The 20,308-nt window shown below is 42.7% G+C and overlaps 1 protein-coding gene across 1 annotated transcript; it reads left to right on the top strand.

The window, feature by feature from the left end:
• Positions 1-15,074: 15,074 nt before the first annotated feature.
• Positions 15,075-20,082, top strand: LOC102973944 (HLA class II histocompatibility antigen, DR alpha chain). The gene is made up of 5 exons (XM_007118596.2): positions 15,075-15,252; positions 17,534-17,779; positions 18,252-18,533; positions 18,833-18,998; positions 19,672-20,082. The coding sequence occupies exons 1-4, from the start codon at positions 15,174-15,176 to the stop codon at positions 18,985-18,987; spliced, it is 762 nt and encodes a 253-aa protein (XP_007118658.1). The 5' UTR covers positions 15,075-15,173; the 3' UTR covers positions 18,988-18,998; positions 19,672-20,082.
• Positions 20,083-20,308: the final 226 nt, after the last annotated feature.

The raw sequence follows: 20,308 nt of genomic DNA, 5'->3' as shown, positions 1-20,308 counted from the left end.
CACACACACACACACACACACACACACACACACACACACACACACACACACACACACAAAATTATAATGATGGAAGTTACAGGCACATTTTGTGTGTGTGTGCCTGTTTTGGTTTAAGTTAGATTTTCCTTTAAAGTCCTCTTAAGTCCATTTTCTTGAATCAGAGTGCAAGTACCCTTGGGGGTCTGCAGATACGGGCATACCTCCTTTAATTATGCTTCCCAGATATTGCATTTTTTTTTAAACAAATTGAAGGTTTGTGGCAACTCTAAGTCAAGCAAGTCTACTGGCACCATTTTCCCAACAGCATCTGTTCACTTCATGTCTCATGTCACATTTTGGTAATTCTTGCAATACATCTAACTTGTTCATTATTATTATTTTTGAATGGTGATCTGTGATCAGTGATCTTTGATGCTACTCCTACAGCTCACTGAAGGCACAGATGATGACTAGCATTTTTTAGCAATAACGTATTTTTAATTAAGATATGTACTTTTTTAGACATAATGCTACTGTACACTTAATAGACTACAGCACAGTATAAACATAACTTTTATAAGCACTGGGAAGCCAAGAAATTTGTGTGACTTGCTTTATTGCGATACTTGCTTTATTGTGGTGGTCTGGAATCACACCTGCAGTATCACCGAGGTATGCCTATATATTCTCAGGAATTCAAGAGTTCTCCAGAACAATTTTTTCTTTTTTAAATTTTTATTTATTTATGTATTTATGGCTGCGTTGGGTCTTAGTTGCGGCGAGCGGGGGCTACTCTTCGTTGCAGTTTGTGGGCTTCTCATTGTGGTGGCTTCTCTTGCTGCTGAGCACGGGCTCTCCGTGTGTGAGCTTCAGTAGTTGTGGCACGCGGGCTCAGTAGTTGTGGCTCTCGGGCTCTAGAGCACAGGCTCCGTAGTTGTGGCGCATGGGCTTAATTGCTCCGCAGCATGTGGGATCTTCCTGGACCAGGGTTCGAACCTGTGTCCCCTGCATTGGCAGGTGGATTCTTAATCACCAAGCCACCAGGGAAGTCCCTCTCCAGAACAATTTAAATTTAATTTTGGGTGTTCATTTCAATGTAAAATAGAAGCATATGCAACATTATGGTGTGGTAGTGTTTAAGCTGATTTTTTTTTCCTGAAGTTTCTTCCTCTCCTCTGGTATGATCAGCCCATATTTGGGCCATCTAACTTGAAACTGCTATTCTTAATGAAGAATTTTTTCCCTCCAATCTTCAGTGTAGATAAAGACCCTTCCCATTGTGGAGGATGAGTGGTTTGAAGAGGAGAAAAAAATAATTAAACATTGGTGAAAGTTCCTTTACCCCGTTTCTTTCTCTCAATGAGGGTAGAGGGGACCGTGCCCCACTTCACCTCTGATTCCCAGAATGGCAGCGGTGCCACAGACATCTCTCTCCTACAACAGAACCAAAGAGCAACAGCAAAGGGAAAGCTACCCAAGGCAAGAAGAATTGGGCCCTGGAAGCTTCAACTATTAGAATGAAAATTTGCTGCCTAAGATGCTGGCATGGGATGATACAGGAGGAGGAGAGTGATGGTATGGATATAACAGTCATCATCACCAATATGGGAAGGACAGGGGCGAGCAGGGGCTGTGTGACCATAGCATACAGTGGGAGCCAACGCTGTCCATATGAGGAGAGCCTTCTGCACCAGTCCTGCACCACCTCCTACCTGGGGACTTAGAAATAACCCTGCGCAGAGAGCTGTTTTTAATAAATTTATTTATTTATTTTTGGCTGTCTTGGGTCTTCGTTTCTGTGCGAGGGCTTTCTCTAGTTGCGGCGAGCGGGTGCCAGTCTTCATCGCGGTGCGCGGGCCTCTCACCGTCGCGGCCTCTCTTGTTGAGGAGCACAGGCTCCAGACGCGCAGGCTCAGTAGTTGTGGCTCACGGGCCCAGTTGCTCCACGGCATGTGGGATCTTCCCAGACCAGGACTCGAACCCGTGTCCCCTGCACTGGCAGGCAGATTCTCAGCCACTGCGAGAGATGTTTTTAAATTATTAATTGTTGTGAAAGCCACAGAATTTTCTGGAAATTACTAGATTGACCCCTTTGCTCTAAGACATTATAGGGCTTGACATAAAAATTAGGATCAGTAATAGGAAAATACAGAAATTTATTTTTTCACACCCACTTTTGTGGTATGAAAATATTCTATTCATGACACATATTCTGTATCATCTTGATGGTATATGATGTCGGAATTTTCCCAGGACCTTAGGACTTGTCTTCGCGTTTCGTTTATGGTCAGTCACATTAGCACCAACTGACCACTTAAAGAAACTCTATTTAAAATTTTATGCACCTCTTCACAAAAGGCCCGTACATACACTTTTCCAAGGGGGCCCCAGTTTTGAAATAAGAACTGTGTCCTGAATTATGCTGTGGATTATGAATATTCATTTTGTGTAGGGACATGTTGGTATGTGGAACAGAGAGGCATGAAAACAAGATAAATGCTCCTATCAGTGAGGAAACCAGGGAGAATGAGGATTCCAGAGAAGGCAAGGAGGGAGGATGGAGGGAAAGGGTGTCATACATCAATATGGCCACCAGACGGCAGCAGAGACATGCTCACTGTCTGCCCCTCAAGGGCTTTTGTTCAAAACCTGATTCACTCCAGACCTTTCCTCCTCTAAATGCTACTGTCCTGTATGACACACATTCATGACTCTCTCAGCTAGTAGATGACAAAAGGAGCCCTGAGCTTAGGATGTCTGAGATTTAAATTCTAGTTTTGCTATAAATTTGGGCAAGCTTCTTCTTTGGATAAGTCTGTTCATTTCTGAGGTTTCAATTTCATTAGCTTCAGAATGTGCGCTACTCACATTTAAACATTCCTAAAGGGTATGTGAAAATATAACTGTGACACAAAATCCCTATTTACGTTTCATTATTGGGAGTAGAGAGTCTTGGAAAGGCCGGAGGCTAAAACAATAGGGGAGATAAATGAAAATAAGAAAAAAAGCCTTATTGAGAGAGGACATCAGGACTCTTGCTATGAATTCAGAGAAATTCAGGTGATCACTGTCAACTTCTATTTGGGGGACCTGGTGGAAATCTATTTTGAGAGTTGTCAGGTGGACTCACCGTAAAGATAATAATTATTTCATGGAGTCCCCTAGCAATGGGTCTTATAAATGTAGAGTTCTCCCTGGGCAAAAGAAAGAAAAAGTATCAACTCAACTCTCATATCCTGGTGGCACAGCAGTCTATCATTCTACTGTCTTCTTGGTTTGTTTTCTGACTAGAGGGGAGAAAGCACTGGCAGGGCTCTGAGATGCCCACCCAAATGCTGAGACACGTGTCTAATGTTCCCCAAAGCACAGAGTGGGGAGGGGGGTTGATGCTCAGAGTTGGATGGTGGCCTTTCTTCATATGTATGACCACAGTGCAGTTGGCACCTCGGGAAGGGTAACCTTCTATGTCTCTCTTCTCCATCACCCTTGACGCTCTGGAACAACTACAGATAGGAAAGTCTGACTCTCGCTATTGTTTGGAAGAAGCCCGAAGCTCTAAAATCTTGTTTAAAATAACATTTCTTGGATCTGTTCCTCTCGTAAATGTGTTTTTCTGACACAGGATACAAGATAATTAGCTTTGGTAGAGGGGGATGATTCCCTCACTTGAAGGTAACATTCGAGCCTAAAATGAGGAGTTCAAGCTACCCGTAACAGGGACAGTAGGGGGAGGAAATAGACCCACCAGGGGGCTTAGTGTGCAGGAGGAAGCTGACCAAACAGGGGCAAGTCAGCAACCCTGACCTCTGGGAATGTTGCACCCCAAAGCGTGGTGTGTTCCCAGGTATAAACAGCCTGAAGATGAACCCAAGTCCTGAAGGGGTAGAAACAAGTTACTCTGTGTCCGTGGCCATATTGGAGGCCCCACTGTGATATCTCAGGTCCATAGAGATGAAGGTGATGTGGTAATAAATGCTCGGGGAAGAGCTCTGAGGATTCCTTGGTGTGTGTGCCTCCCTGTCCTACTCTACCTTATGCAGTGTCACCTTGGCCTCAGTAGGGGACACAATGGACATGGAATTGTGCTTCCCTTCCGGAGAACTGAGGGGCTTAGGGTCATCACCATGTTCCTTTAAATCAAAGGGAAGCACGGCATTGCCATCTGGCCAAAACCCAGGAGGAAAAAGAATCAGTGACAAAGTGAGATCCTATAGACTGAGGAATCATTTAAAGGAGAAGGAAGAATATAGTGATTTCTAAAGTTCCTGCCACAAAAATAGGGCAACTGTAATACTGTGATTGGCCCCAAGAACTCTCATTCAGATCCAGCTTTCTTAACAAAACCTCCCCATCTTACAGATTTTCCACCAGAAGTCAGTATAAAAATAAAAAGCAGTGGAACTTCTGCACAGTGGTGCTTAAAATACCGAAACATTTAGGGTTGGGGGACTGAGCTAAATCCTAGCTGAAGAGCTCATTGTACTGTGAGAGCCATCCCAGTCTTAGGATCCAAAAAGTGTCTGACAAACCAGTTCCTCCTCTGAAGTGTTTAAATTTTTTTAAAATGTACTTTTAAATTTCAGTTTTTACTTTGAAATTTACTTTTGTGAGAAAGTTACAGAAGTGTAAACACAGTCACTAATTATCATCCATGACTTTTCGAAAGTGATAAAATTATGTAAAATTGATTCCGCTGCAGGTTTTAGCCTGTAGGAGTGAAGCTCATGGGAAGAGTTGGTGAAACACACACTAACACACTAGCAAACTAGCACAGATGCCTCAGTTTGGGAATTAAGAGGACCACAGGATGTGTCTTAATAACTGCAAACTCCTCCCAGGACCCCAGAGAATGCACAATCACAGTGATAGCCAAGCAACTCACACAGGAAATAGGAGAACCTTCTGAATGTTGGGGAAAAGAGGGTTAAAGAAAAGCACACCAACCTAGCAAGCCTCCTGCTTTTGCACCCTTGTACCCTGCCATACTTCCTTGGTTCAAATACTGCGCTTGGCCCTCCTGGCACAGTCCCAAGCAGGCTATTGCAGTTCCACATGTGACCAGTAGATGGCATGTTTGTCCAAGAACTTGCACCAGGTTTCAAGGAGGCTAGCGACTTTCTGAGTGAGGTGGGGAGGGCTGAGAGCTGGGTCCTAAAATGTCCCAGATCCTAACTTCTAATCTCTTCCTTTCATAAATTTTGCGAAATGGGAGCAGAAATAGGAAAACTGATGCTGCTGAATCTGCTCCAGTCTCCTGGGGCTCCAGGATTCGGTGACTGAACCACCCTCTAGATACAGGTGGGGATGGGAAAAGAAGAGAGAAAGACACGGAAAGAGAGACTGAAGGGGAGGCGAAAGGAAAAAGGAAAGGTTTCTTGAGAGAGGCTGCTTCCTTATCTTACATTCATTGTTACCGTGTTTCATCACCAGGCGCTCTTAAAGAAGCAACGCTGAAAAAATTATAAATCCAGTTCTCAAGGGCATTTACAGTTTTAAGAGGAGAGAACATAGGCACTCAATTATAATAGTTCAGTGACGAATGAGGGAGTCAAGAAAATCTTTATGGAGGAGATGCTTCACGGGATGGAACATACGGCATAGTTCGTACTTCACTGAGAGCTGTGAGCCACAGGTGCAGGCACTGGCGGAGGTGGAGCATCTATCAGGGACACGGAGCTTTCAATATCGGAGAAATATCTGCTTGTGGACACATGTGAGAATAAAGAGTATTCCAGATATTGGCAGAGAGAAAGGAAATCTACACCCTGAAGGCTATGAAAATTATTTAAACTGGAACATGGAAACAATGGGTGACTAGTTCCATGATCATGTCTAAGATGCTTAAGTAACTGTATCTGGTTGTAATTTAACATAAAATTGGGTATGAGAAACAATCTTTAAAATATTCTTTAATTTTTTTTATTAATCAGGCTTTATTTCTCAAAATAATATTACTTTAAAGTGTAGTATGAGCCAAGCAGATTTCCCGTTGTTTCAGACTCTTTTTGACAAAGAATGAACATTGCAGCCTGGAAAGCATTTTATATGATTACATAGAAAACCCTAAGAAAGTTATTAAAATGTCTAGAATGTGTGAATTTAATGAGGGCAATATACAACAAAACAATTGTAATCTTATATGCTAGCAGCAGAATACTGCGTATAAAATTAAAAAGTAATGCCAATAGCAATAAAAACATAAAATACTTAGAGATGAGTTTAACCAAAATATGTTTGCTCTCTCTACAGTGAAAACTATCAAGCTCTGATGAGAGAGATTAATGAAATCTCAAATATATGGAGAGATAGTATATGGCTGGTTGTGGAAGAATTGATATTGTTGAAACACCAGTTCTCCTCAACATAATCCTGATCAATGTTCCCAGCAGGTTTGCTTTGTAGAAATAAACAATTCTAAAACTTATCATGTGCAGGGTAAAAAAAAAAAAAAGTGGGGGGTTCCCTGGTGGCGCAGTGGTTGAGAGTCCGCCTGCCGATGCAGGGGACGCGGGTTCGTGCCCCGGTCCGGGAAGATCCCACATGCCGCGGAGCGGCTGGGCCCGTGAGCCATGACCGCTGAGCCTGCGCGTCCGGAGCCTGTGCTCCGCAATGGGAGAGGCCACAACAGTGAGAGGCCCACGCACCGGCAAAAAAAAAAAAAAAAAAAAAAAGTGGTAAAGGCAAGAAGAAACATTCTACATCAAAGATACCTAAATTATATACAAATATGGAAAGTCGTTCCACCTCCTCAGTACTCATCAGAGGAATGCAAACCAAAAACACACTGGAAAAATAATAAAAATGTCGAAACATATCAGTTGTAAGCAAGGATGTGGAACAATGTTTCTGCCAGTACACAGCTGATGGGAGTATAAATTGATGCAGTCATTTTGGAAGTCAAAATTACATAGTAACATTGAAAATATGTACATACTGCATTATACTCTTAAATATACACCTAGAAAAACTGTTGCGAGCTCATAACAACTTTATTCATAAGAGCAAAACATTGAAAACAACTTAAGTATCTGTTAACCTTTGAATGGTTAAATAACTTTATATATCTTCATATAAATTATAGCTAAATTCACAAACATAAATAACTTTTTTAGGGCTATTGAAAGTGACCTTCACCTGGATTTTCGGAGTGGCGCATATTCGGCATTGGCTCTCTCCTGCTGGCCGCTGTGTAGGGCTTTAGAGTCACTCTCGCACGGTAACCAGTCACTTTCTGAGAGTGTTCTGTGCCGACAGTGCTCTGTAAGCAGCACAATAATCATAATTCCCTTATGGACGTGGCCACCCCCTGGAAGAACTCAGCAGTCCCACGATCCTCACTTCTTGCCTGAATAAGATCAGCTTAGCTGAAACGAATTCCTGGTTCATGATGACTGGTGTGTAGTTGACATAATCAGAAGACGTAAAAGCAGGAAACATCACCAAGGAGGGGCAAGTCCACGTGGGGAGAACACTGTCTGCAGCTGCTCACATGGTCACATTTTTTTCTCTGGTCTGGAAACCATTCAGAGATGTTTATCATAAAGAAACATTTACATCAGCAGAGGAGAAGAGTGAGGGAAAATCCAGGAACCGTTGGTGAAATTAGGCAGCTCTCCGCGATAAGCTCTATGTTTGGCTCCATGGTCCGGTGACATTATTTCTTCTGGGAACCAGTTCCAGCTTCTGCCTTCACTTGTAGCTTCTGCTGCTACAATGGCCGATACCTGCAAAGCCCAGGCCCAAAGTCCCTTATTCTAGGGCTTCTCTGCTTGTCCTCCCCTCCCTCGTGATTACTTTTAACAGCTTCATTGCACAGTTGTGTGTCTGTACTTTATTTGTTCAACCTGTCTCTTGAAATGGACATCTGAGCTGTTTCCGGTCTTTTCCTACTGCACATAATTTTGCAATAACGAGACTCGTATGCCCCTTGGGCAATTTTTCTTGGGGAGCAGTAAGACTGGTAGGCCTCAGGAGAAATAAATCTAAGCAGAGAAGAGGAATGGCAAAAAAATGTTGTCAGGAGAGTACCAAAGCCCCTCCAACCCTGGCCTGCACCCTAGCACATCAGAGCCAATCTGAGAGACCAACTTTATAGGTTTATGGACCCTGATCTTCTGCACCAAACTTGCTCCAACTTTCCAGAGCCATCACCTTGAAGCATGCTGAGCATATAGGCAGATTGTCAAGGGTGAGAGATGCCTCCACAGCAGGAATATAATCCAAAGAACCAGCTTCTGCCTCGGGGCAACTCACAATAATGTATCAGATCCTTCACAAAAGAAGAAAATATATATATCTCTAGGGCTCCTACCTTTTCTCCAGGGTCTTCTGTGTTGTGTACTGGACCTCTGGTGAGACCCATCCTTGTGATTTCGGATTTGGTGTCTGAACCGGCTGAGTGGGTATAGGGGTCATTGGCAGCCCTATCACCGCCCCCTCCACCCTTATCTCACTGCCCAGCAGCACACAGCCATCCCTACTTGAAACTTTATCCTTACACCTTCTCCAGGTGGGAGCCAGCATAAAGCAGAAATGGATTCTTTGTGCAGTTTAAGTGCCTGATCGTCACTCTTGGCTTTCTCTCTTGGCCTCCAGACGTGCCTACAAGGCTCTGCATAAGCAAGTATGGGTCTCTAGCTGCTGACCATTATCAGCAGTTGCTCTGCTGTCTCGTCCAGGGCCAAACAGCCCACGTTGCAGCTGAATATGTTGAGTTATTTCCCCACATGTGACATCAGTTTCATAGAAGCCTGACAGAAAGTCTACCCAATTGCAACAGGAGTGCCACTGAAACCAGCCTGATGAGGGGACACGTGAGAACAGTGTCATCCAGTGCCTGGTTGTTTAATGATGCCCAGTGAGTACACTGGTGCACGATCCAGGTGTCACATGGTGCAAGCAATATGAATGGAACATACCTCCACCATTCATGTGGGGTCACCATCAGGGACACATCCTAAGTGTTATAAAAGCTCCTACCCAAGACTAGGTTTTCCAGATCATGGACTTTACATGCCTAAAGTTTTAATGATGGTAACTCTTATCTCATTTTTTTCACAGGAGACTTCCTGTTCACTGTACTTCCCCACCCCTTTCTCCAGAATCCCAGGGATTTCTGCAGAGCCCAGGTGAGCATCAATCCATGTGAGGGATGGAGGACCCTTTGCCCACACCTTCCTCTGGGGGCTCTAGAGAGCTTTTAAAGGAAAGTCCCAGCTTTGTATTAGGGAGGAGGCTGCAGCGGTGGTACATCTCCCTGGCATTGAGCATCAGGACGATCCCAGACAGGGTTATGCCAGAGGAAGAGATGCTCTCCTGTGCTGTGAGTGCTTTCAGAGTAGACAGAAACGTGTTTCCTGAAATCCACATATACTGAAAACCTAAATTATCCATGCAGGTAGGAGCAAAGCAATTCACAAAGAGAAATGGTAGAATTTCTTGATTCGCAAAGCAGCGTTGATAGACAGCAAGAGTGATGTCATGCAGAAAAAAATTATGAGTCTAAAGATAGAAATAGCATCTTAAGGATATTCAAGTACCGATTCCAAAAGTATTATTTTAAAAAAATTTTTAATGTTTTCACTTGATGTACATTGGGACAAATCAGAAGAAATACAAATATTAAATGTCATATGGAAGTTAAACCCATTGGTTATTAGACTTAATCATGAACCTATAGGGAAACTACCTGCCTCAAACTTTCTGCCACTTTGATAAATCACAAAGTGGTGGTGATAAGGAGTCTTGTTTGGGGCTATGGTCCTACTACAGGAAAATGGGGGAAGAGTGATCAAAGCAAGATGGGACATTAGTAACCCCTTTATGTGTGTAAATGTAGAAGCAGACACTTATTAGAGGGGGATCTCTAATAACACTGAGGATGTCTCATATACACATATATGTGCAAAAACTAAATAAAATGAAAACGGTCCATGTATGAAGGCCCAGGGAATCTTCTTAGGTTTAATCAAATATTCAGGCTTACTTAGCTCTCAGATTCACTCAGAAGGATAGCAGACAGAATCAAAGCATTTCAAGGGAGCAGCATCTGATCATTCTCTTCAGTGAGAGAAGTTCTTGAAACAGTCCATAATGCAGACCAGGTGCTGATCTCTGCCCACCTCGCCCCCAAGTGACAGCTTAGGTGCAAGATGAATGTACACCTGTGAAAGTGGCATCTACCCTGCGATAGAATCCTCATCCTTTTGGAGTCAATGCCCTTTGCATCAGGTTCACGAGCATAGCTTCCAGACCCCTGGTAAGTGCATGCCCAATTACAAGGGTCACTGCATTCAGAGATGCCCAAGCTATGTATGGGTTCCCACACTTGTTATAATTCATCAGATATTCCTCCTAGCCAAATACAACTTACCAAAGCAAAAGCCATTTTTACAATAGATAATTTTGTCTAGAAAGTTAGCTGACATTCTTCCTCTCTTAGGTTTCCTAAAAAGAGCTAGAGATTTAGTCTAAGATTAAATTTGTCGTGGAGAAATAGAAAGGGTATTAAACTTTTACCCACAAGAATGAAAGTGATTTACAGTTACTTGTTTTCTTTATCAAGCATCATTTTATTTTTCAAATTAGTTGAAAGAAACACATGCCATGTTTTGTTTGTGTGCTTATCCAAAAAAAAAAGCATTGTGATGCTTAGGATAAAAAGATTTTAAAGGTTTTTAAATTGCAAACCATTTAAGCAACCTAATTAGATCAAACACATCTGGGAATTTCTGAGTATGTACACGAGGAAAAAATTAGTTAAAGCATCCTGATTTTTAAAATCTTGGATCATTCACTAGCTTTCTGAATGCTCAATGTCAAAAAAATTGATATGAATAATTAAATACTATTGACCACAAGAGGGAAGCCTAGTCCTGCTTTTACTATGCTTTAGGAAAAAAAACAAAAAAAACAAAAAAAACAGAAAAAACACCTCAAAGGAAAGCCACGTTTACTAAGAACCTTTAAAATATTCACCAATAAACACGGTATACAAGACAAAACAACTGTCATCCCCATCTGAGGCTGCATTTGTGATGGGAGTGGTTTTAGTGTTTTGAATGGACTCGTTCTTGGACTCCGCATGTTACTGGCTATAGAGTTAGAGACGTGATTTACAAAACTACCTTCCCACTTTCTGAGACACTGACCAAAGGGCTAGACTTCTGTAAATCTCGGTTTCCTCAGAATAAATTGGAAATATAATGGTAGAAAATATAAGGGTAATATTTAATATGATATTTACTATTTTATTAGTAATATTTTAATTGGTAAGGGAGAAAGACTGCACCAAAAAAAAAAAAAAAAAAGACTTTCAGTAAAACCAATGACATTTCTCTGGCCGATTTCTCACCTTTCTTTCTACCATAAAACTTCAAAGTTCAAAAGTAACCTTACATCAAAAATAGGTAATTCTCTCTCATCATAGTTAGATAAAAACATTGATTTTGCTAAAGCATTTTACAGCATTGGTCATTTCTCATGTATTATCCTATCTAAGTCTTGAAATGCCCTGTGTGTTAGATGACATTCATCCACTCATGTTCTCCCGTGTTCTACTGTGATCACCTAACAAACTTCCCTCTTACACTCTACGCTTGACCCGTGCTATGTCAATGTGAACGAGAGCCACCTTCTCATCATGACCTCTATTTTTTGAAAATTTCTTTCATTTATCATAACATTCAGACTGGAAACCTAACTACGAGGTACTTTTTGATCATTTTCTACCACCTTCCTTATCCTAATCTAACCAGTAAGCAGGCCTAGGGATTCATTCCTCATGTTTAACTTTGCCACGGGGTGGCAAAGATGACGGATGGAGCTGGAAATGGCTCTGAAAATAATTTGCCAAAATGTGGAAGGAACAGAAAGTTGAAGGAGTGAATCAGCCATTGGCCAGGCCCAAGGAGGCAGCTGGTGAAGGCAGCCACTCTCAGGCTTCACTGGTGATTTTTCGAACGAAACTTTTCCTTCACAGTCTCTTAACTACCAAGTTCAGCCTATTAGAAGAGACAAGAAAATTGGGAATTATAGAACAATCTGACTCTAGATGCTCAAATCATAACAATGGGGCCTGTGGAAATATTCTGAGATGTGGATTTGAAGTTTCCAGTCCCTCTCCCCAGGTTTGTGTGTGTGTGTGTGTGTGTGTGTCTGCAATTCCTTATCTACAAAAGCTACACAAAGAAAAGTGATTTCGCACCCCTGAGAGCCTGTACAAACTCAGGCCTTTGAAACATCAGATTTCAAGTGGAGGTAAAGAAAAAAATGAATCAAACTCTCAAACTCTCATCCTCCCAGGGTAGAGATGAGCCCAAACACCATGGACCCCTTTATTCACACAGGACATCTTAGGAAGGTCCATTAACCCATCATTCCAGCATATTTGTTGATGTCATCAGTTGGCAGTTTTCAGTCTGACACAGATTTATTTCAGCAGATTAGCCTTTGCCCCATCTCAGGATGGAGAGGAGACATGCTAGACAACAAGGAGAGTTTTTTACTTGGGGACTTGGGGAGGAAATGCCTAGATCAATATCCCCAAAGATCCTCTGGTAGGAAGTCCTCAGCAGGAGAAACATCATGAAGACCCTGAGTGCTAGAGGGAAAAGGAGGGAAAGGCAGCTAAAGGAAGGGGCTGGAGACTCTCAGAGCTCAAACCACACAAACATGAAACAGCGAGGTCCCAGACTTGACCGGGGTCCAAGGAGAAAGCCATCTCATTTCCAAGCCCTCTCCTTTTACTCCAAAATAACATTTTCCCTGGTTCTAAGTTTGGACTGTGGGGAGAACCCGAATGAACTATGGGGGAAATAGAGATACGGAGGTAGAGGTAGAGAGATATATTTGCACTTAGTAGTTTTTAAAAAAAATTCCTATTTGCTTCTATGGTCTTGTCTGTATAGTAGGGAATAAAGCCAAGAATATGACATTTCCTAGGCTCTCCCTACCCCCGGTTTCTGAATGTGGTCTACATTCTGCCAGTGAAACTTAGGATTGTGAGATTCGGGAAGCAGAGACAGGCTGAAGGTTTCTCAGGTCGTGGATACAAGGGTTCACAGGCAGGGGTCTTGTGTTCCCAAGACATTCCTTCCCCCTGAGATCTAGAGGAGCCATGATGTCAGCAGTGGCTCCTACAGGTCCCTTCCTCTCAAAGTTAGGAGTCTGTACTGATTTGTGCTCCTCCAGGCTTCCAACAGTTTTGAGGTATAATTCCTTATAATAGAGTAGAATTGTAATAAATAATCCCATTTAGGATGTCCTCAGGGATTTCTATTTCCTGAAGGAACTCTGACTAGTACAGAGGCTCTTCGCCTTTTAATGTTACCGAGACAACCGCATTCAGGTGCCCTCAGAAATTCCCTCAAACACACAGGAAGTTAGAGGTCAGGAGAAAACAGGGAACCATGATTCATGTCCAAATAGAAACTTCTTTCTCATCACAGAGAAAGGGAACTGAAAGTCTATTCTAAAGACTCCCCAGTTTAGTAATCTCATGAGGAGAACCAATCAGTGTTTTAGGACTACACGACATCATAAGTTGCTGAGCAACATCTTGGGTTGAAGGTGCTATTACAACATGTAGAACACAGAGACATATATAATCTCTGAGTTTACTGTACATATATTGAGCATCTTGTAAGAACAAGGCATTATGGCAGCCAGCAAAGGGCAAGCACAGAAAAATTATATTGGTTAAGTGTGATTAGAGGAGGTTAGGATAGAGGAGATGACAAACCTAAATTATAGGATCAGACTCTCAGCAGACACTGATACTGTAGAAGTCTCCTCTGGCCCATTCCAGTGCCTCCAGGAAACACAGTCCTCAACAATTTTAGGGCAGAACTGTGTGTGTATCCTCCCAGGTATCCAGAAGTCAGTATCAGAGGATGTTCAAAGCCCTTAGATACAATCCAAAAATCAGCCATGTGTAGAGCCTTGGCTCTTCTGAACTGGGAGGGGAGTTGTAGGGCAGGATGAGACCTCAGCAGTGTAGAAAACACTGTGGAAAACCCACCCTAAGTATATGTGTCATGACTGATCTTCAAGAATAAACTCACCATGTCATGAGCCGCTGCACTGCCAGATCTCTCCTCCTTGGAAGTATTTGGATTCCAGCCCTTTCTAGGGTTGGTTTAACACTTTCCTTTCTATTTTGCTATATTTTCAAAAAATGAGGGTCAGTCAACATGTGCTAACTTTCAGTATTCTCAACAGTGAACATCAAGATAAATTCTTTGAATCAGAACTTTCATCATGAGGAAGTAATGGTAAAGCCCTCCTACAGGTTATTATCTCTAGTCTTCCAGGTAAAATAAGCTCTGCCCCATTTACTCTCTTTATTCATCTATTTGATTCTTCAGGAAAGGTATGTGCCCAGAAGTCTTTTCCAATCTCAGGACATATTTAAGGTAATGGGAATTAGGAATAAGATTCCCCCTTTCCAGTCTACTATCTCCAGTAACCACTACCTACGTTCCAAGGTGTAGCTTTCCATACATCTCCAGCTTTGGGAGTGTTGGAACTCAGAGTTTCCTCTTCTGATGTTCTCCTGAACTGTCAGGGATCCCAAACCCTCGGGCAGAGTTGGCCACCTTGGAGTCTAGGACACTGGAGGGAGCTTGAAGCAGTAAGAGGTGCCTTAAGGGCAGCTCTGTCACCCGACACTGCCAAGATTCAGGCATTCCTCATAGCCTGACCATTTACCTTCTTTTTAGATGAACTACTGTCCCTTAAATAAATTCCCCGGCTGTCACAGCACAGAGGCATGATCTGCCATTAACTCTCATCTTAGGATATTTCCATTGATTCTATTCTCACTAATGTGCTTCAGGCAGATCCATTTCTGCCACTTGGATTGGGATGGAAGAGTCTCTGAGAGATTGCCCATCATTCTTGAAAACTCGATTTTTTTGTTCTCTTTGTTTGGTTGTGAGTTTGTTTGATTGATTAAGAAGTTCCTTTTCATCTAATGAGCGAAGCATCACCTTTCCTGGACACTTTGCAAAAGTCCTTCCCTTAGCAACAGCAGTGTCATCTCAAACGATTTTTCTGATTGGCTGCAGCTCAACTGATTTTAAATTTTAATCAGTCAGACTCTGACACCCTACATTCTCTTTACTTGTATTCCAGTCTGTTGTGATCCACCTTGAGCTCTACTGACCCTCATCGAGACACCTAAAAAGAAAATGGCCATAATTGGAGTCCCAATACCAGGATTTTTCATTACCGTCCTGATAGGCCTTCAGGAATCATGGGCTATCACAGGTAAGTGCTGAAAGAATCAAAAGTAGGGATAAATAAGATCTGAGAGCATCGGAGAAGTGAATTGTGGACATTTGAAAGACAATCTTTGGAGTGAAAAAGAAGAGTGACAGGTATTTTCTGGGCCTAACTCTAACATTATAATAAATTGGAGTTAGAAGAGTTCTCTGCTCACCAGCAAATGAAGTAAAATTTAGATTAGAGCAAAACTGAATTGTATACTGATTAATATTATTGACTTTGATATAAGCCAAACTTTCAGGGAAATTTTTTCTGACAGGCATTAACAAGATACCTTTCTGCTCTTTAACTTTTCATTCCTGGAAAATTAGTAAAAATTAAAAACCTCATGTAATTTCATGAGGATTAAATCAAAAAAAAAATATGAGATTTCTTGGCACCTGTTCTTAGCTATTTTTTGCCGCGGTAGCTATCTTTTGGCCTGTCAATTCTGTCAGCCTATTTGGAGCACAGACATTATACTAAAGATCACTAGAAAGGAAAATCACCAAAAAGCAACCATTCACCCAAGGGAGGGGTAAGGGCAGGAATGCTGATATGAATTGCATTTAATTTACTGTCTCTTGGGACGGTGATAACCCCATTTACAGTGGATCTTAAAAGGATCTTTGGGGGCTTCCCTGGTGGCGCAGTGGTTGAGAGTCCGCCTGCCGATGCAGGGGACGCGTGTTCGTGCCCCGGTCCGGGAAGATCCCACATGCCGCGGAGAGGCTGGGCCGGTGAGCCATGGCCGCTGAGCCTGTGCGTCCGGAGCCTGTGCTCCGCAACGGGAGAGGCCGCAACAGTGAGAGGCCCGCGTACCGCAAAAAAAAAAAGGATCTGTGATCGCTGTAACTTAGTAATATTCTTAAGAGAGTAGAAAAATGAGTAAGGAAGTGAAGTGTCTGACATTACTCTCTACCGTCTCCAGAGCAAATATTGTGCCGTTGTGAAGGTGTATTGTGAAAAAACATTCTTCTCTCAGTGACCCCCAAAGAAGGTGGCAGGTAGACTGGAAATAAGTAAAGTAATAACCTAGTTCCAAGACCCATGATGACAGTGTAGGCTTCTATTGCCCAGAAAGAGCCACAAACAAGCATGCCTTCCAGGAAAGATAGCTTCCCTTGGAGTTAAAAGAGGAAGTTAGAATGTGTGTGTGTGCGTGTGTGTGTGTGTGTGCATGTGTGTGTGTGTGTGTGTGTGTGTGTGTGTGTGTGTGTAGCTGCAAATGCTAAATAAATCCCTAGGTTTACCAATATACAGTCAGATTTTAAAACCCACCGCTCATTTACATGCACCACAGAGGCAGCATGCTCTTCAATTGTAACTTTCTTATTTCAAGTCCATTATTCCCTTGGTGTAGATTATTCTCACTATCAACCATAATAGAATATGTCCCTTAATGAAAGTCTCAATCTAAAGATCTTTAAGATGCAAGGGAACGTTGGTGAGGTCAATCCAAATATAAAACTTCCCTCAGAGGGATGCAGGGTGTGGGTGTGGATACAGGAAAGTGAGTGCTCTACAATGCTACAAGGTCTCAAACTTAATTATTTGGGTACCACAATCTCCAGTCATATATTCCATGGGTCTGGCCCTTAAACATAAAGCAGTTTGTGATGCTAAAGTACTTGTTGTAATCCCGATGATATACTAAGAAATTACTTAAAACTAGTCTCACTTCATCTTGAAAACAAACCCAACATAGAAGCAAAACCACAGTAGAATATAATGGGAAAACTACATATAAATAGATAAAGTAATCTACTCAAGATCACTAGGTAGCTGAATGAGAATTCGAGATTTAATTTGATTCCAGAGTTCAAACCCAACCTTTTAAACATTGTTTCTCTCTTCTTACAGTTATGGTGCTTTGAGACATGCCCTGGGATTCTGGCTTAAATTATTTAATTCCTAGGTCAAGAGAGTGAGAGAACATTTCTCTTTTAGGGGCTACTGCTGAAATTCTAAAGAGGGAATCATTTCTCAGGCAGTAACATGGAGTCAAACAAAAGCTTCACGAGACTCTAGTTTTTCAGCCCTCATCTCCTCAATCCACACTCTCTACATTGAACATTTTCTTGTCCACTCCCAGCTCTGTTGAACACGAATATCCTTCACCCAGGCCTCATCTTCATACTCAGCCCTACTCTCCATCACTCCTCCTTTCCACTTGGCCCTCTCTTTCCACTACCCCTGCCCACATGTGTATGTCTCACATCCTGCGTTCTTCTTCAACTCTCTCTCCTGGTTCCCACCCTTATTCCCTTCCTTGTCTTTTCAGAGGATCATGTGATCATCCAGGCTGAGTTCTCTCTGGCCCCTGACCAATCAAGCGAGTTTATGTTTGACTTTGATGGTGATGAGATTTTCCACGTGGATTTGGAAAAGAAAGAGACAGTGTGGCGGCTTAAAGAATTTGGAAATTTTGCCAGCTTTCAGGCTCAGGGTGCATTGGCCAATATTGCTGTGGGAAAAGCCAACCTGGACATCCTGATAAAGCGCTCCAACCACACCCCAAACACCAATGGTACCTCTCTCTGCTGCACTCCTAGACTTGGGAATTGTAGCTTTAAATAGATACTTCAGCTCTTTGTGTTATGTTCCTATGACTGCCTTTCCCTCCCAGGGACCTGTTCTTGCCATATACAAGCTCCAAATTCTCATGCCACCAGCCCAAGAACTTTATGAGTTTGTTCCTTTCTTGATGTGCTCACATCTTGTCTCTAGCATCCACAGTCTCTCTCATAAAGTCATTGCCCTTGAGGACACGGGGAGGGGGAAGGGTAAGCTGGGACATGCTGGGGGAGCCAGGAATGAGGTCCTTGGGTATCTTACACCTCATTGTTGGTTCCCGTTCATGGGGGAGTGTATCGGAGCTGGGTATCTGAGACCATGACCCAGATTCTCAGGGCACAATTTCAATTGCTTTTTCAGCCTTGGTGGGAGGGAGAAGGGCAGGACTAAGCAGGGAAGGCTAATTTCTGTCACCTGTCCCCCAGTACCTCCAGAAGTGACTGTGCTCTCAAACACCCCTGTGGAACTGGGAGAGCCCAACATCCTCATCTGTTTCATCGACAAGTTTTCTCCACCAGTGATCAATGTCACGTGGCTTCAAAATGGCAAACCTGTCACCACAGGAGTGTCAGAGACAGTCTTCCTACCCAGGGATGACCACCTTTTCCGCAAGTTTCACTACCTCCCCTTCGTGCCCTCAACCGAGGATGTCTATGACTGCAAGGTGGAACACTGGGGTTTGGAGGAGCCTCTTCTCAAGCACTGGGGTAAGAAGCATCCTTCAATCTCCCGTATTTTACGGTTTCCTCCTGTGATGCATGTGTCTGGCCCTTTGGGGCCACAAGTCCCCTAACTGTTTCATAACAACTGCTCCAATTCCTGTTCCTGGTCTCCCATTGCTCAGCTTTCCCCATTTCTAATCTGTAATTCCCTTAATACGTCATCCTGTCTTCCTCTTATTTAGTTGATGAAACAATATTCTCTTGACTAAGTACCCTATATTTGGTCCTAAGTGCTGCTCCCTACCACATGCATTACTTCTGTCCTCTGATTTATGTTTCCCCAGAGTATGAAGCTCCAACGCCCCTCCCAGAGACCACAGAGAATGTGGTGTGCGCCCTGGGCCTGATTGTGGCTCTGGTGGGCATCGTTATTGGAACCATCTTCATCATCAAGGGCGTGCGCAAAGGCAACGTTGTTGAACACCGAGGGCCTCTGTGAGGCACCTGCAGGTGGGTTTGATGTGGTCAGAGGAAGACATATATGGAATGATCCAGAGGAAGGAAACAGAGTGAGGGAAAGGACATGTGATGCCTTTAAGGGAAAACAAGTGCAAAAGTCATGGCCCTTGATTTATCTTTGCTGGACAAAATCAGACATTGCCGCCATCTGATATTCCAAAACCTTACAGTCCTATGTCCCTTTCCATACATGTGCCCCTAAAAACCACACCTCCTGTCTTAGATCTCATCTCCAGGGCCTAAAATAATTGTTTCACATTAGAATACTGAGTCCTGTGATCTGGGAAAGTCATCTTCAAGATTAAGACTCTTCCTGGCTTACATTTCCTGAGTAGGATATCTGTTCTGAAGCACTTCCAGAGCTTCACTCTTTGGCGTTTAGGGTAGATTCATTGTATGAAGTAGAAATCTCTTGGAGGCCAAAGCTTGGTTTTGCCCCTCCATTCTGAAAAATAGTGTCAGAAGGTCTAAGAGAAAGTAAAGCATGGTCTACTCATTCATGCTTACTTGGAAGGTTGGAAAGATTGTATTTACAAGAGGTCACACAAATACTAAGAGACTGTTCCAAAGTCAAAGGATTAAAGGTGAAGAGGAAGGGATCTGAAGGTAAGAGCTCAAAATAATCATCTTAAACTCTATAGTAACTGTGTGTGTCCTGCTACAGGTAATGGACTTTGTTAAAGGAGAAGATCTATGAAGATATTTCTGTTTTAATAGCTTTACAAACCCGGCAGTGCTGCAATTGTTCACCTCAGTGACAGCAACCATCCTTCAGCACTTCCCAACACTTTAGCTACTCTAAGAGTAAAGACGCCTTCTACAGTCTCCAAATTCTAATGTCTAGTTATTCCCTGTCTATTGCTCCTTCTTGTATTGGCTCTCCCCCCGTTTTCCACTGTCTTTTTATTATCACCATGTAATGCCTTTGGAATAGAGCCCATAGGATCCTTTCTCTGCTATGGAACCTTTTGAATGTTCTATGGGCTATCTCTTGTATACTTATTATTTGGAGTTTCTTCTGACTGCGATTGTGATTTTTCTGAATACAATAAAATTTGAGTGGGTCTTAAGTGGAGTTTTTGGTATCTGAGCCAATTTTTCATGGTGGCTGGGGAGTACATGTGATCCTTTCATCCTGAAATGTCTGAATGTTGAATGTATCTTACAGGCTCTGTAGTTAATCAGAAATAGCCCGGTTCACTAGGACCCAAATCCATTCAGAGGATCTGCCAGCAATCCAGTTGCTGTGGTCTGGTCCTCATAGAGAAAACCCTAGAGTAGGGTTTATTTGTTGAGAGATG

Source organism: Physeter macrocephalus, chromosome 18 (assembly GCF_002837175.3).
Source record: "Physeter macrocephalus isolate SW-GA chromosome 18, ASM283717v5, whole genome shotgun sequence".
Taxonomy (NCBI): Eukaryota; Metazoa; Chordata; class Mammalia; order Artiodactyla; family Physeteridae; genus Physeter; species Physeter macrocephalus.
Note: the sequence above shows the minus strand (reverse complement) of the source record. Positions and strands in the feature narration are given on the sequence as shown.

Coding starts and splice junctions, on each gene's coding strand:
- LOC102973944 (XM_007118596.2), top strand. CDS start 15,174: ATGGCCATAATTGGAGTCCCAATACCAGGATTTTTCATTACCGTCCTG. Junction 15,253..17,533: donor GGAATCATGGGCTATCACAG/GTAAGTGCTGAA, acceptor TTGTCTTTTCAG/AGGATCATGTGATCATCCAG. Junction 18,534..18,832: donor GCCTCTTCTCAAGCACTGGG/GTAAGAAGCATC, acceptor ATGTTTCCCCAG/AGTATGAAGCTCCAACGCCC.